The sequence below is a fragment of the Myotis yumanensis genome, unplaced genomic scaffold, assembly GCF_028538775.1.
Source record: "Myotis yumanensis isolate MYYU_CA2020_CCGP unplaced genomic scaffold, mMyoYum1.0.hap1 SCAF_8, whole genome shotgun sequence".
NCBI lineage: Eukaryota > Metazoa > Chordata > Mammalia > Chiroptera > Vespertilionidae > Myotis > Myotis yumanensis.
The window spans coordinates 21533259-21549881 of NW_027223759.1; the positions used below are offsets into that span (position 1 = coordinate 21533259).

Consider the following 16623-nt stretch of genomic DNA (forward strand, 5'->3'; position numbering starts at 1 on the left):
AGGGTGCTGTTTTATAGCAGCTTTAATTTGGGGTTCTTACTTGAACGTGCCTTGAGGGTATTTAGCTGGCCCTAAACAATGTCACTGTCATACCAGCTGGGAGCAAAGATCATGTCAGGCAATCCCCTCATTTTATGGCTGAAGATACCCAAGGCTTAGAAAAGTGAATGCTAGCTGGAGGGTCACGGTTTGATAAGGAGGTAGATGCCCTTTCATATGTAATATTTTCATCTCCATAAAAGCATTAAAAAGAAGTGAAAATTGGCCTATAAGAAATTTTTCCCATTAAGAAAATGTTTTTAAGAGGTAGAAACATCTGAGAGAAACATCAATTGGCTGCCTCCTGTGTGCCCCCCACTGGGAATCCAGCCCAAAATCCCAGCATGTGCCCTCATAGGGATTCAAACCAGTGAACTCTTGGTTCATGGGAAGATGCTCAACCAAATGAGCCACACCAGCCAGCGAGAAATTTCTCACATTTTACACAGAGGAAAACTAAGACCTGGAAAGAGAAGCAACTCTTTAACCAAGCTAAGTAATGTCCTGCTTATTTCAGGGCTAGTGTGAACTTGACCCTGTCAAAAGAAAAGGAGCTCCATCTATCTCATGTTTGTTAGCGTCCTTTTTATTACGCTCCCAATTCAGGGATCCAATTTCTTGGACTTACCCGCCTCATCCTTTCCCAGTCCTCCTAACATTGCCTGTTTTGCTCTTCATTTGATTTCTATACCACACCTGTATGACTCATGGAAGCAAACCCTGGGGAAGAATGTGACCTTTGCCTTCTGGTCCCTGTTCTAGGAGCACCTGTCCGTTGAGGATTTCACCAAAGTCTTTGGGATGACTCCAGCTGCCTTCTCTGCCTTGCCTCGATGGAAGCAACAAAACCTTAAGAAAGCCAATGGACTATTTTAAGAGTAGCTGCGGTTGCAAAGCAGTTTCTTTTGTTATTACTGGTATTAATCCTTTACTAATTGAAATTTTACTTGTACCTGTGAGCAGCAGTCTGCAGCAATGCTTCTGTTTACTAACCTATTCGTCCACAAAGATGATGCTTCCAGGAGACTGTGGTCCCAATTTCAGCTCTCAAGAAGGTGGTTGCCATATGATTTCACTCATACGTGGGAAATAAAACCGAAACTCATAGACACAGACAACACCATTTGGGTTACCAGAGAGAAAGGGTGGAGGGTACTAAGGGGTAAAAAGAACCAAATATATGGTGATGGAAGATGATTTGACTTTGGGTGGTGGGTACACAGTGCAATATACAGATCATGTAGCATAGAAATGTGCACTTGAAACCTATATAATCTTATTAACCAGTGTCACCCCAATAAACTTAATTTAAAAAAATGAAGAAATGAACCCAATTTCAGATTATAAAGGTATCTGTACCTATATGCTAATTGGGACGTTCACACAGAGAGGGCACTAAGAAATCAGCGACTCTCAGTTCCCCTCCTTGCTTTAAAGAAATTGAATCAAATGTTATAATCAAGGGCTCTGGAGTGAGTGCCATCACTCTGTTTTCTAACCATGTAAATATGTTTTTTTCAATTACAGTTCACATTCAATATTATATTGGTTTTAGGTGTACATCATTGTGGTTAGACATTTATATAATTTACAAAGCGATCCCCTGGTAAGTCTAGTACCCACCTGGCACCACCCATAGTCATTACAACCTTTTATTTTATTTAAAAGGAAAAAAAAAAGGTGGTTGCATTATTTCTGTCCTGAGGTGTTGCACCACTTTAACCATACTGTTCTAGAGCTGCCCCTTCTTAGAAGAGCAGCCAACACTCCAGGGAACACTTGTTCTGGAGTCCTCCGTAGGCGTTTATCAATGGCAGGTGGGCTGAAGCATTTTTGTCTACCTTTCCCAGAATAATGGTTTTTCCTTTTCACGTATGTCTTCCTCTGGTGATAAGTTAAAGGGGCTCCCTTCGTTGAAGGAGTTCAATGGCCTAGGACAGTGGTCGGCAAACCCATTAGTCAACAGAGCCAAATATCAACAGTACAACGATTAAAATTTCTTTTGAGAGCCAAATTTTTTAAACTTAAACTATATAGGTAGGTGCATTGTTATTAACTTAATTAGGGTACTCCTAAGGCTTAGGAAGAGCCACACTCAAGGGGCCAAAGAGCCACATGTGGGTCGTGAGCCGCAGTTTGCCGACCACGGGCCTAGGAGATGCCTTAGTAGGAGGTTTCACAATACTCACTAAACCAGTCCCCAGTGAGAGCCAACATATCCACTGGGTTTAGGCTTGAGTTTAAAGGCAAGTATGAACTGCAAATGCTAGTTCACCCTTCTCTGGGAAAGGTGTAAAAAATGCTAAGGCCAATGCTGGGTTTATAAACTGTTATCCAGAACCTCTGCAAAGCTTCCCTGGCTCCTCAGATGGAAACAACGAGAAATCGGTGCATATGTTGGTTTGCCATCCCATTTTCTTTAGGGTTTAACAGTGCTGCACAGAAGTCCCAAGTCTGAAGGCCAACAGAAGGTGATTTCTACAACTTCAACAACTATTGTTAAGTGTCTGCAAGAATATGTCCTTTTCAGAAATAAGTCAAACCAACACAGGGTTAATAAAGGCTTTAATTTCACACACACAAAAAAACCTCTATGCATAATTTAAAAAGGAAACCAAAACAAGGAAAAACTGTAAAGAATACAGAGGAACAGTTCTGCTAAAACACAGATAAAGTGCCGCTCCATACAAAACAAAACATAAAGATTTAGAATCAGAAGTCACTCTGAACACAAAGAAAATCACCTCACAGATAATGTGGCCAAAGCTGCCAGCAAACCTGGTAGTGGCTCAACGAGGCAAAGTGTAGAGCTTACTTGTTTTCCTTTTCTTAGCATAAATAAACACTTAACAGGCCAGAGCGGTCAGAGGGAAGGAAACCTGGGGACCCGAGGTGTGTACCACATGCAGTCATTCTTTGCTCCCCCCTCCCGTTCTTGAAGTAGACCAGTCCAGTCGATTCTCTTCTTTGTTTTGGCCTAATGAACTTGGGTTCTGATCCAGACCCTCAATACACTCTATTTTTACGTCAATGTACACACCTATTCTTCATCTCTGTACTTTAAGAAAAGTCCAATGTTACCAAAATCAATTGCTTATATTCATACTGGCACACTTTGTATTAAAATATCAAAACCTCAGACACATAGCACACATGGAAAGGAAAACTTACTCATTGTTTATAAATATGATACAACCAAAGAGACTGCCTGAAGCCTAGTAATCAAAGCATGCCATAAGAGTCAATGATTGTGGTGAGACACAGCAAAAGAATTCTGTCACACAACTCTCAAGACCTAACAAACTATAGTTTCCCAATTTAAAAAAAAATTTTTTTTAGAGGTTAGTAAGACCCATTGATAGAGACAAAATCAGGGTTCTGAAGTAATATAGTAGAAAGTCGTTAGGAGGTCAGAAATCGGGTTTTCGTACACATTTAAAAAGAGTATTACTCAGTGTAAAGCAAGATGGGAGGAGGAAAAGGACACATCTGTTTTTGGGGTACATTTTTATGTGACTTGCAACTGGTACTGGGTTGTTGGTGGTTTTTCTAAAGATCTCCACACAGATACAAGATCCACATGTACTTGGAGATCTAGCTGTTTCCCTGACTTAAAACACTACCTAAGAGCGTCAATTAAATCAAACAGGACAAAAGATGTCTGGATGACTAAGAGCATCCACTGTTTCATTTCAGAGGACAGAGAAGAGTGAGCAAGAAGGGTAATGTTTTTATTAGTTTTAACATAATCTCTTTTCAGATCACAAATGAGTTTATAAACTACCTTCTTTCTGTATGTTTCCACCCCACCCCCCTATGCTCTCTCTATATGTTCTCTACACTCAAAGCACTCAACTATATATGAGACATTGCCAAGAATTTCTTTAATTTAGATGTTTTCAAACAACTTTCATTATACAACTATATCTATAGTTGTAGCTATATTTATAAAGTTACATAATGGTAACGGCAGTATGGAAGGATAAGTAAAGCCAGGAATTCACTTGCTGAGGTTTTAATTCTTAAAGCTTTTCTTTCAGAAGAATTTTACACTAGACAAAGAAAGAATTGTGTAGTCTGTTTGCCTCCCACAGTTAGCTGATAGTTACTTCTTAAAATGTAAACACATTTACATTTGTTATATTTGCTATTGAACAATTAAATTAGTAAAGTAAATTGGCAAGTAAACAAATAGCATTTGGAATAAAAATATAAATAGAACAAGTCATGGATTTGCTTCTTTTCTAGTTTGCTGAAACAAAACTTATGAGCGTGCGCACACACACATATTTTGCCCACAGAATAGAGTCTCTCTTCTCACAGGCTTAAATTATAGCCATGGCTACTAAAGTGACAAGAGAGAGCATTTGACAACATACAACCTTCCAATTCTCCATTATAATAGCCAATAAGAATCAAGTTTGAATTTGTTTTTCCCTTTCAAAAAAGTTCCAATTAAGATCAGTTGACTGCAGAACTAAGTGCTGTCAAGTTCCAATTCAATGCCATTTAGAAAAATGTAACCACATGTGGTATTTTCAATAGGAAATTTATTGTGCAGGCTGCCTGGGACTGAAGCACTCTGTCCCTATTTCAGTTGTCCCTTCCTGGCACAACATGCCAAATGCCATCCCAACCCCCTGACTCTGAGCAAACTGATCAGACTGCACAAAAAAAATCTACTTATAATTTTAAAATATATATAGTCAGCTCAAAAACAAAACAATAAACCCCATCAACATGGTCCAGATAAAATCTCCATCTACAGTCATTAATCCTTCACTAAATCAAAACAAGAAAGTAATTTAACTCATCTACCCCAGTAACCTGTATTCACTCAACTAATAAGTCCTGCCCAAGACATGAAGATCAAATCAAATTAGGTTTCTGAGCCGAGAGTATTTCTAAACCATACACCACAACCAAGCTATGAAAAGCAAGTCAACGAGGGTATTTCATGGGCAATCTAGGCTTATCGCATTATTTCTAATTTTTTTTAATGCCCTAATGTACCCCTCACTTCAAATCATTCCCAATCATTTTTAACAATACCTCTCAAGGCTCTCAAATACAGACACAGGAAAGAGGAATAATAAATAGCTAGAGAATTTGATCACCACTTCATTTGTATAAGAAAACCAGTTATTTTCAAGAAAAAGAAAAAAAAAAGGAGCTCCCCAGTAGAAATAAAAAGCTAGTTTTTAAAACAAATATTTCCCTCTGCTCTATACTACTCTTGCGTATTGTACCACCATACCATTTGTAACGTCTACTGGAGTAATATCTAAGTAAGTGGTAGGAAGCAAAGCTTTTATCAGTGGTTAAGCAAGAGTGCTGGGGCTGTTTACAATCCAAAAATTCAAAATTTTAGAAGAGGTTACTATGTCAGAACACATCCAAGTTTTAAGAGTGAGGCTGGAACTCTCCTATGGCAATTTTCCAGAAAAGGTGTTGCATCTTCTATGACAATGAACTTTACACTTGAAAACCTGCTAACAGTTTTTTCCCTACCTCAGAAGAGTAATTTGTTTATAATAAAAAAGCAAAAAGAAACAATATTGAAGGTTTCATATTGCTATACTTAACTCTGTATGATCCTAATGATCCCTGGGCTTACAAAATTATTTTTTGGACAGAATTCTACTTTCAAACTCATTCTTTATATAGTTTCACAAGCTGCTGAACCAAGCTGATTATGTCAGCTGAGTGACTAATGCAGCAATTAATGCTGTACCCCCATTTAACCTCAACTCAAAGCACCTAAAAAGTAGGACAAATACATTATGCACCTTTATATATTAGTTCTTGGGATTATCTAAACCAATCACACTTTTAATTCCCATTCTGTTTTAAGGGCAAAGCCAGACAGTGGAAGGTTAAATGTTCAAGCTTTATCCTACAGCTCATGCACTTATTTCACACTGTAGTAGGGCTTTTAGCTTTAGTGGTCCAGAATTTTAGCTTTTAACACAAGAATACTCCTCTTGACCTCTCGGAGAGACAGAGATTCTAGTATTCCTCCTTACCCCTAAGTATCCTTGCTGGGGAGTCCCAATTGGGACAATATTATTTTCCTACCTTTTAAAGTTCTGGTTGAACTCTGTTAGGATAATGCTTGCTCCATAAAATAATTATTCTATCTTCACCACTGTAATATAGATGATATACAATGAATATACTGTGTGAAGGAATCTCTTTAAAGAAAATACAAAGTATATAATAAATACCAAATGTGGGACCAAAACACATTCCAAGCACCAACAACAATCCATTTCTTGGGACTACATGTAAACAGCAAAAGCATTACGAATCCATGAATTTTTAAAAACTAGCCCCCCAAGTCAGGTGGCAGAAATGCCCCTCCTTTGCAAGGAGGACAAACTGTTATTAGTGTAACATGGAGAGCTTATTTTCCAGTGACCTTTACTAATAAGAAACACACATGAAAGATTACAGACTTGAGTGAAACTACTCAAGGAACATAAAAGCCAAATGTCAACTGATATGTATATCTGTACACATTTCTCAGGTGAATGGATTCTTTGACAACTTAATTTCTTCTCCAAACTGCTGTGCTATTAATTTTGAGCAGGCATACTCTGGTGGCTCATCCTAACTCTTTAAGGCTCCATTCATTCCACACACATGTTTGTATGTACATATATATATTTATAACAAGTATTTCCAAGACAAAAGGAAGTGCTACTCTTGTAGAAAAAGAAGATAATCAGCTATAGAGGTGAGACCAAAGTTTCCATAAAACAATTAGCATGGAGCATTCCACATAACTGCAATTTTCATCTTTTGGTTTGGCCCTGAGCTGTTTGTTGCTCCCGCATCAAATAGAGTTCTAACTTCTCCTCAAGTGGAGGAAAGTGAGGTGGGTGACAGTAAGGGAGAATATGCAGTGCACACTGCCAACCCAGCAGTTTGTTCTTCACGAGGCCTGACGAGTGGTCTTCCCCACTTCCATGCTGAATGCCTGAGAGTTCTTTTCTGTTTCCAGCAGCTCATCAAAAACCTCCCTTAAAATAAAACAAAAAAATAAGCATTCAATGAGCAAAGCCAAAGAATATACAGAAAATAGATAATGATAAAGCCTGCATAATCCCATTTGGTACCTAAATTTTATTACATAAGCAGCTCATTCATTTGATCACCATCTTAACCCCAAGTGCTGATTTTTGAAAACATGAGGAGGGAGGAGGCTGGCAAGAGTCAGCTTTCATAAAAATGTTATGTAGTTTCCATCGATATAACTCAGATCTTCTAGCTGATACAACTAGAAGACCAAAAAGGCTTATGATAAGACAGCTTCTATCATAAAACAGTCTTAGGTTCCATACCTAGATGCTACTGTGTGATGAGTAATTAATGCTGAATTAAGAGAGAAAATATTCTGGACTTATAAGGAAATAAAACATGAGCCCTAAGCAAAGATAACAAAACAAAAAATTATCAACCAATTAAATAATGGGAACATTTTATTCTTAAGGAAGAAAAAGAGTTAGGTAATTTTTAGCCCATGTCTTCAGATCTGGGAGTTTCTTACTTGTGCATGTAAAAGAAGATGTAACCACTCCGATCCCGATCACTCTGCACGGAAGCCTCTTGGATTTTAGATACCTCTAGGTCATTATACGTAAACCACGCTTGCTTCTTAATGTCATACACATCACTAATGTAATGACCTGAAATAAAGAAAATCTTAAAATTGAGGTCTGTAAAATTTTTTTTGCATTTCTCTCAGGTATAGGAAGTTTCAGAAAAACAGCCACCCCCTCTACCTTACTCCTACAGAAGTTTCTAAAAACCACTCAAAATACAAGTAGAAACATTTAAGGTAGAAATATACTACACCAGACAACTTTTTGACAAAAGACTTCAATGTTTTTCTTGATGCATTCAACTTACACCTCACAAAGCAAGGCACAAAACAACCTAATGAGGAGTAAATGTTGGCTGCTCATTTATAAAATGCTAAAATCATTTTGTTCATTTACCTGAAGAAGAAGTGCTACCAATGTGACTGACAACACTGATGAGCCGATACGAATGAGGAAGATATCCTGTCTGGAAAACAGAAGTGCGCATGACTTTAAACTCCTCATTTGGATAAAAAGCAAAACACTAATTTTAAATTTATTATCAAAGGTGACATGGCTAAGTTTTAGTGTGTGTGTATAGTCAGATACAATAAAATATCCAGTGGTTGGTATTGTTCATATTCTTTGATCCAAGAATTCTACTCTCAAACAAGAATGTATCCTAAAAAAATAATTCAAGCCCAGTTGGTGTGGCACAATGGCTGAGCATTCAACTGTGAACCAGGGGGTCACAGTTTGATTCCAGGTCAGGGTACATGCCCAGGTTGTGGGCTCAATCCCCAGTGTTGGGCATACAGGAGGCAGCTGATCGATGATTCTCTCTCAATATTGATGTTTCTCTCTCTCTCTCTCTCTCTGAAATCAATAAAAATATATTTAAAAAAATAATTCAAAAGAATACATGTATAAATTTTTTCTATTGTAGCATTATCTTTCTTTTTTATAATTTTTTTTTTTATTGATTTCAGAGTAGAAAGGAGAGGGAGAGATTATCTTTAAAAAAAAAAAGTTGGAACTAACAATAGGCCCAATAATAGCTAAACCATTAGAGGTACAGCAACTCAATACCATACTATTCAGCTATTTTAAAAAATCATGTGGGTTACCAACATATTATCCTGTTTTCTAAACCTACAAAAACGCACATAATAACCATAGTTCTATAAAAATAGGTATGCTAATAGTTAAGTACTCAATAACAGAATAAAAAAATGAAGAGTTGCCCTAGCTGGTTTGGCTCAATGGACAGAGCGTCAGCCTGCAGACAGAAGGATCCCAGGTTCTATTCCAGTCAAGGGCACATGCCTGGGCTGCAGACTCAGTCCAACGTGCAGGAGGCAGCCAATCAATGATTCCCTCTCATCATTGATGTTTCTCTCTCTCTCTTCCTCTCCCTTCCTCTCTGAAATCAATTAAAAAAATGTGTGTGTGTGTGTGTGTGTGTGTGTATATATACATATACATATATATACATATACACATATATAAATGTATATATATACTAGAGGCCCGTTGCAGGAAGATTCCTGCAAGAATAGGGCTTCCAGTGGCTGGAGCGAAGCAGAGAGGGGAGCGAAACCCGCTGAGGTGGGCTTCGCTCCCACTCCAGGCCGCTGCGGCTGGGTTTCCCCTTCCGCTCCCAGCCTCTCCTGCCGTGTTTCCCCTCCCGCTCCCAGGCGCTGTGGCGGGTTTCCCCTCCCGCTCCCAGGCACTGCCCCTTCCCCTCCAAGCCGCTGCCCCTCCTCGCAGCCGCTGTGGCTGGGCTTGCCCTCCCACCTCCCGCTTCCCACCTCCGCAGCCTTGGCTCCATTTCTGTCCTCGAGGCCTCTACTTAGCTCCCTTCTGTACCGCTTGGCCTCCATGTTGTCCTCAGTCTTCCCTCGCAACTGGTATATGCAAATTAACCGCCATCTTTTAGCTTCTATAATTGAAACATTGTATCTTTTGGAGCTGTTGCTTCAGGAGCTCAGAGCCAGGCGGTGGCAGGCAGGGAACCTTGGCTTCCTCCGTCACTGGAGCAAGCAAACCTCATGTTCCGCTTCAGGCTGCCAGCCGCCATCTTGGCTGGCAGTTAATTTGCATATCGCCCTGATTAGCCAATGGGAAGGGTAGCAGAAGTACGGCTAATTACCATGTTTCTCTTTTATTAGATAGGAGGATATATATATATTTGTTGTAGGAGTTATGGGTGAACATTTACATTTTAAATATTTCTAAAAATGCTATTAAAATATTGTTAGTTAAAAAAATAAAACAAAAACTGAAAAGTTATTCCTGCACCGAGGCAGCACTATTAGGTATAATTTTGGGAACAAATACAGCTATATGGAAACCAGAAATCATTAAAATAGTCATAAACTTTGATGTAGTAGTTTACTTCTAGGGATTTAGAGAAAAAATCCTAAATATAGAAAATGTTACAATAATACAGTTCCTTAATGTATTATTTTTTACAGTGAAAAAACAGAAACAACATAAATGCTCAATGTTAAAAGTACAGTAAAAAAAATGAAAGATTCCAATGCATTCTAGTAACATTATTACTTTTAACAGTTTTTATAGTTTCAGTAGAACTAAAAGAAATTTAATATACATGTGACTTTGAGAGCTATGTCACTTGGTTTTACCTAACTGCACGTAAGGTAGTCAGGATGTATTTCTGTTTTTGTTCCATTTTGTTTTGAATCTTGTAAGAAATGAGGAGCTAAGGACAAGAGAAAGTGAAGACAACTTGATGGCTACCAAAGGGGCAGAAATGCACCTCAATGGAAACTGACAGTGGGGCCTATGAAGATGAAGAGCAGGAGCAATACTGACTGACCAGTGCTACTCAGGGAATGGAAAGTCACCTACCTCAGCATTTCTCTTCAGTTCCTCAGCTTCAGCTTCTGTGTACTCCATATCTAAAACATCCTCATTCCCAGAGTCTTCATCAGAACCCAATGAATCCAGAAAAGAGTTGTTAAACTCTGAAGAACACAAAGACAGAACCTTGTAAAATTTCTTGGAATAGACACAAAGAGATGATTAGGAAGAAAAGAACAGCTTGGGTACACATTTTATCATCCAATTCACCCAGCCAATTCTGGGGACCAACAACTCAGGTAGCTGGTATCTGTAAAAAAAAATGCTCCGTTTCCTTTTAAATATATCTATATGAAAGGTATATAACTCACACAAAGAATAAAACTGAAGAGGAGAATTTAATTTTAAAGATAATCCAAGTGTATTAAATCCTATATTATATAAACAATTTTTAAGTACATGGTGCATATTGTAGGCAACACCAGCAAATATAAATTATCTAACAGAAAAGAGACCATAAAAAGGTCACTATCCTTTCATTCTCTTTAATATTAAATCATTTTCTTGATATTTAACAAAAATAAAGGAAATTTAACCTTTAACTCTTAAATTTTAACTTAAATATATTACACAAACAAATCCAAGATCCATTTTTTTTCTTTAAATAATAAATCTATCTTTAAATAATCACAGGAGCATTTGTGCATAAATGGCTCTTTGCTCTGAAATATATTTAATTCCACTAAAATCACAGAATAGAGCTGTTTAAAGCAGCGATCGCCAACCTTTTGGACCACACGGACCACCGGTTGGTGACTGATGGTTTAAAGGACATGAACACCTAAGAATGGGAAGAATAGGAAAAAAGACTATGGCCTCAAAATCCTGGAATTTGAAAGTAGATGGGTGACATACCTGAGAAAGCCAAAGTCAAATCCCAAGCCACAATGGAAAAATTGAGAACCATCCAATTTATATCACCAAAATTTCAAAAGACATACAACTTGGAAATACCAGGTACCTCTGAAACTAGAGGCTAAGTAGGGGATAAAAATAATGATTAGATGAAAGTTATTTGAGAAACAGACTCCTAGGATCCACTTTACCCCACTTCATACTGCTAGAATAACTAAAGTCTAGAACTTTATTCTGTGGAGAGGGTAAAACAGTTTCTGGATAGAGTGTGCCAGGCAAAGGGGAGGCTATGAGTACCACACTGAAAATAGGAGTAGGTAACAGCCTGCATACTGAAGGATGTGCATATCCTCCTCCTCAGTCCTATTCTTATACTTGCCTTTCAGAACTCTGGCAGCCACATCTTTTATTTCTAGGCAAAGGAAAGAGATTAGAAAACCCTTTAGGAATCTGACCAGCCAAAAGACAGGATAAAATATTAACATCATCCCCATACAGTCCCATCCTGTAAAATTCAAAAGTTGAAGAGCCCAGTGATTCATGTGTTCAGAGTGTCCAATCATCTACTTAGTCCCCTATTCTTAACCATAAGCTGACAATCAAGGATTACTAGATATCCGAGGAAAGCCTCTAATAAGAAATATAAAGACCATAATAAACATAGTACAGAACAATCTGGAAGAGATGGAATCTATTCAGCTATAGTAAACTTGAAATAAACAAACAAATGAACTATATTTAATATTCTCAGAGAATTGAGATGGTATTGTTTCCAAACCAAAACAAACAAAAAATTACAAAAAAGGAACATTCACAAAACAAATCAGTTTTTAAAAAATTATAAATATAGAAATAAAACACTCAAAAGAAGTTTTGGAGTTGGAGATAAGGTTGGAAAAACTTTCTAGAGGTAGAGTAAAATGACAAGATCAAAACAAGAGATAAGAAAATTAAAAGGACTATACTAGAAAGTCTGGATAATATGAGTTTCAGAAGAGAAGAGAAAGAGTGGAAGGGAGGAAATCAGTGAAAACTTCTTAGAATTCAAGGGTACATTTCTAGATTAAAATGATTCATCAAGTGCCTTGCAAAAAGGATGAAACAGACCCACATCAAGGCACATCACTGTGAAACTTCATTACAGCAAAAACAAAGAGAATATACTACTAGCTTTCAGAGAAAAAGAGGTCACATCAGGATAAAGAAAGAACAGCTTTAGATTTTTCACACAGCGACCCTGCAAACAAGACTTCTCCCATTGCCCAGCAACATGAAGTTGGCGGGAAACAATTTTTCACAATGACTGCAAACCTGGAATTCTATATTTAGCCAGACTACTAATAAAATACTACAGTAGAATAAAACTTGCAAGGTTTCAAAAAAAACCTAAGTCATATCCCCTCTATTTCAAGAAAACTACTTGGGGGTGCTCTCTATCAAAGCACAAATAAATCAAGAAAGAGAAAGAGTGAGATATAGGCAATGGGAGATTCAAAGAGAGGAAAGAATCAGATGGAGCTCCGAGGAGAATGATTAGGGTGATCTTAGGATGGTTGTGCATGGATGTAGAGGGCAACCAGTCCAGATTGGAGCAATAGGACTTGACACGGACATCACCACCACCATAATACCATCTTTTTAATTTGAGAATAGAATGCCTGGGTGAGCTTAGCCTAAATTCTTATTTTAATAGTCTCAACCATGTCCCAAATTCTTGCTCTTTCCTGCATGTCATGGTGTCTAGGACAGTCTTTCTCATTTTATACCATCAAAATGTTTTGCTTTGATCTATTTCTGAGAGTTGGAGGAAGACCTCAATAATCTTAGAAACAGAAAATACAGACTTAGCTCACTTCCTGTGGTTACATGTCCCTGTGGCCTTGCAGCACCTGGTTCATATATTAGTTCTGCCAAATGCCATAACTACGGTGAACCTTACTCTTCTGAATACTCGCTCATAACTGCCCACTGATTTTCACAGAGTGAGCTCTTGTAAATTCATGGGGAAACTGAAGCCACCTTATTTTTTCCCAGGAGTCTTAACAGTGGGAGTACTGCTCTTTCATATAAATGAATTACAGATAGACTGTTCCTGCTATTTAATTTTTTCAAAAGTAATAAATGTATATTGTTTAGGAATATGGATAGAGTAAATACTGTTTTGTTTTTTTTTTTAAAAAAGCAAACTACTAATGAATACAAATGTTAGAATCGTGGTTTCTTTTAGAGGGAGGAGGAAAGAAGGGGAATCCAGGTATCTTCTAAGATTCTATTTCTTTACCTGGGATGTGTTCAAATTTGTTATTGTTATTAAAAATAAATTTTACATGCTCTTCTCTGTGTGATTTATTTCACCATTAAAAAAAAGTAATTAAAATAATCTCCACACCTTGAAGACTTAACTCTGTAGCTCTTTTGAGGTCATCATCTTCTTTCTGTTCCCAAGCCTCCTAAAAAGACAAGAATAAAACTAAGGCACTTAAAGAGGTATTGATTAAACTTATTTAGTGATGATAAAAATCAGCTGCTCTAGAAATATTTAATAATATGTTACATGGTTTCATAGATGTTTGGAACATGACCTATTGAAGGATGTGGAAAAGTTCTTTACTTTTTCCTATACTGTCCTCCTAAAACAAAACCTGGGAGAATAAAAAAGCTTAAATGCTATCTCTTCTAGTCAGTGAAATTTGGTTTGCTAACCAAAAGCCATTCAATGTGACATTTTGATATAATCCCCTTTCTTCTTACATGTACGAGATACCTGGCATACAGCAGATACTTAGCAAATTGCTCTCTTTACTCTCCCCTGATTTACAGCGTTTGCTCATTTCCTGGTATAAGTGCTCCCACAATGGCCAATTTTAAGCTACCGACATGACACTGAATGCAGTGTTGGAAAGAGGTGTGTACAAGTTGGCTCTGCTGAGCTAAGAGTGAGCTGGCTGTAGCACACCACTGACCAGAAATCTATGACAGCAGGATAAACAATATTTCCACATGATATTATTCATAGATTTCTATTTTTGTTCTTTTTTTTTTTTTTTAAATATATTTTATTGATTTTTTACAGAGAGGAAGGGAGAGAGATAGAGAGTTAGAAACATCGATGAGAGAGAAACATCGATCAGCTGCCTCCTGCACATCTCCGGCTCTATTTTTGTTCTTGCTGAAGAAACCAAGACACATAGTAGACTCTTGGTAAGTACTAAATGAATACTGTTGACTGTTACTTTTCTAATAAATCTAAGGTTCTCTTAGAGAAAAATTAGTACCTCTGAAAATGTCTCAATTAGGGGACTAATTATAAAAAGAAATAGTGAAATGCTGACTATAAAAAAATTTCCCTCTCATCTTTAGAGAAAAGATAATTTATAAGCAATGGAATAAAAAATGTAATTTAAGCAGAATTATTTTATACTTTCCTTAAATCTGAACTTGTTTTTAAAGTTACTAAAGTAGCCGAAACCGGTTTGGCTCAGTGGATAGAGCGTCGGACTGCGGACTGAAAGGTCCCAGGTTCGATTCCGGTCAAGGGCATGTACCTGGGTTGCGGGCACATCCTCAGTAGGAGATGTGCAGGAGGCAGCTGATCGATGTTTCTCTCTCATCAATGTTTCTAACTCTCTATCTCTCTCCCTTCCTCTCTGTAAAAAAATCAATAAAATATATTAAAAAATAAAAAAATAAAAAAAATAAAGTTACTAAAGTATATGAGAAGCTCAGAATGAACTATTCTGCATTATAGTACTTGTAGCAATAAATACTGTATTCAAGAAAGCAATAAATATTTCCTAAGAGAAAATAAGATTACTTAAAATTATCCAAATACATAAAGTCTATGCTGAAACCAGAAAGAGAATCTTTTAGTTCTTAATAGAATAATGCAAGTAGACTAAACTAAAGAAACTTCATCTTATAATCCTACCCTCACACCTGAGAAAAACACAGGGTGGGGCAAAAGTAGGTTTACAGTTGTGAGTACGTGAAACAGAGTTTATTCTTGTACTAGTATTTATTAGTTATTGTATTATTTTCCATATGAACAACCATAAACTTCTTTTGCCCCGTCCTGTAAGTCAGTTTTAATGAGCTCAGCTGGTAAGAAATACTACAAGGTACTACTATTAAGAAATCAGACCTTGCCAGAACCGGTTTGGCTCAGTGGATAGAGCGTCAGCCTGCGGACTGAAGGGTCCCGGGTTCGATTCTGGTCAGGGGCATGTGCCTGGGTTGCGGGCACATACCCAGTGGGGGATGTGCGGGAGGCGGCTGATCGATGTTCCTTTCTCATGGATGTTTCTAGCTCTCTATCTCTCTCCCTTCCTCTCTGTAAAAAATCAATAAAATATATTAAAAAAAAAAAAAAAAAAAAAAGAAATCAGACCTTGCCCTGGCTGGGAGGCTCAGTCAGCTGGAGTGTCGTACCATTGGGGTGTGTATGGGAGGCAACCAATCTATGTTTGTCTCTCTCTAAAAAATCAATAAACATATCCTTAGATGAAGATAAAGAAAAGAAAGAAAGAAATCAGGCCTTGGTCTTTTACATTAAAAATAAGTTTTCTAAAACAAATGATCTATATTATTTGTAAAATAGTTTGACATGTATACATCTTGATGACAAGGTAGCTAGTGAGGAACTATTTATAAATAAAAGAATACAAAACAGCTGGTTTTGAAAGGGTTTTAAAGTAGCAGTTCTCAACCTTGGCTGCACAGTAGAATCAAGGGATGCAGCTAAAAGAAAAAAATTCTTATTATTTTTTAAAAAAAGAAAAATAAGAAATCTAGATGCCCAGACCACAGCCCAGATCAATTACTTCAGAATTTGAGAGGCAGAATAAGCTAGGCATCAGTATTTTTTAAAACTCCCAGGTTAATATTACCTGTGCAGTTAAGCTTAAGATCCACTGTTTTAGAGAAATTAGATTTCTTATTTAATAATTTCTTAAAATATGTTTTTGATTTTAGAGAGAGAGGAAAAGAGAGGGATAGAGAGATAGAAACATCAATGAGAAAAAAACATGTATTGACTGCCTCCTGCATGCCCTATATTGGAGATCTGAGTCCACAACCCGGGCACGTGCCCCGACCAGAATCAAACCGGTGACCTCTTGGTTTATGGATTGACAATCAACCACTGAGTCACACCAGCCGGGGGAAATTAGATTTCTTAATCTGACTGTTTGTAAACACTAAAACTGTTTACTCATTCTAGGGAGTCTTGGTAAATTTTTATTAATCACATGACTTGGAT

The 16623-nt window shown here is 37.3% G+C and overlaps 2 protein-coding genes across 5 annotated transcripts in view; one reads left to right on the top strand and one right to left on the bottom strand.

Annotated features, from left to right (window-relative positions):
• VIL1 (villin 1) overlaps positions 1-2742 on the top strand; it is a 29200-nt gene extending 26458 nt beyond the window's left edge. For both annotated transcript variants that reach the window (XM_070422135.1, XM_070422134.1), the window contains exon 20: positions 802-2742. In XM_070422135.1, coding sequence (XP_070278236.1) covers positions 802-915 — 114 coding nt within the window. In that variant the 3' untranslated portion in view covers positions 916-2742. The remainder of the gene's footprint in view (positions 1-801) is intronic.
• The window catches only part of USP37 (ubiquitin specific peptidase 37), an 83703-nt gene continuing 69667 nt past the window's right edge, over positions 2588-16623 (bottom strand). For all 3 annotated transcript variants that reach the window (XM_070422132.1, XM_070422133.1, XM_070422131.1), the window contains 5 exons: positions 13756-13816; positions 10500-10615; positions 8043-8112; positions 7592-7730; positions 2588-7064 (listed from right to left, as the gene is read on the bottom strand). In XM_070422132.1, the coding sequence (XP_070278233.1) occupies positions 6977-7064; positions 7592-7730; positions 8043-8112; positions 10500-10615; positions 13756-13816 (474 nt within the window). In that variant the 3' untranslated portion in view covers positions 2588-6976. The remainder of the gene's footprint in view (positions 7065-7591; positions 7731-8042; positions 8113-10499; positions 10616-13755; positions 13817-16623) is intronic.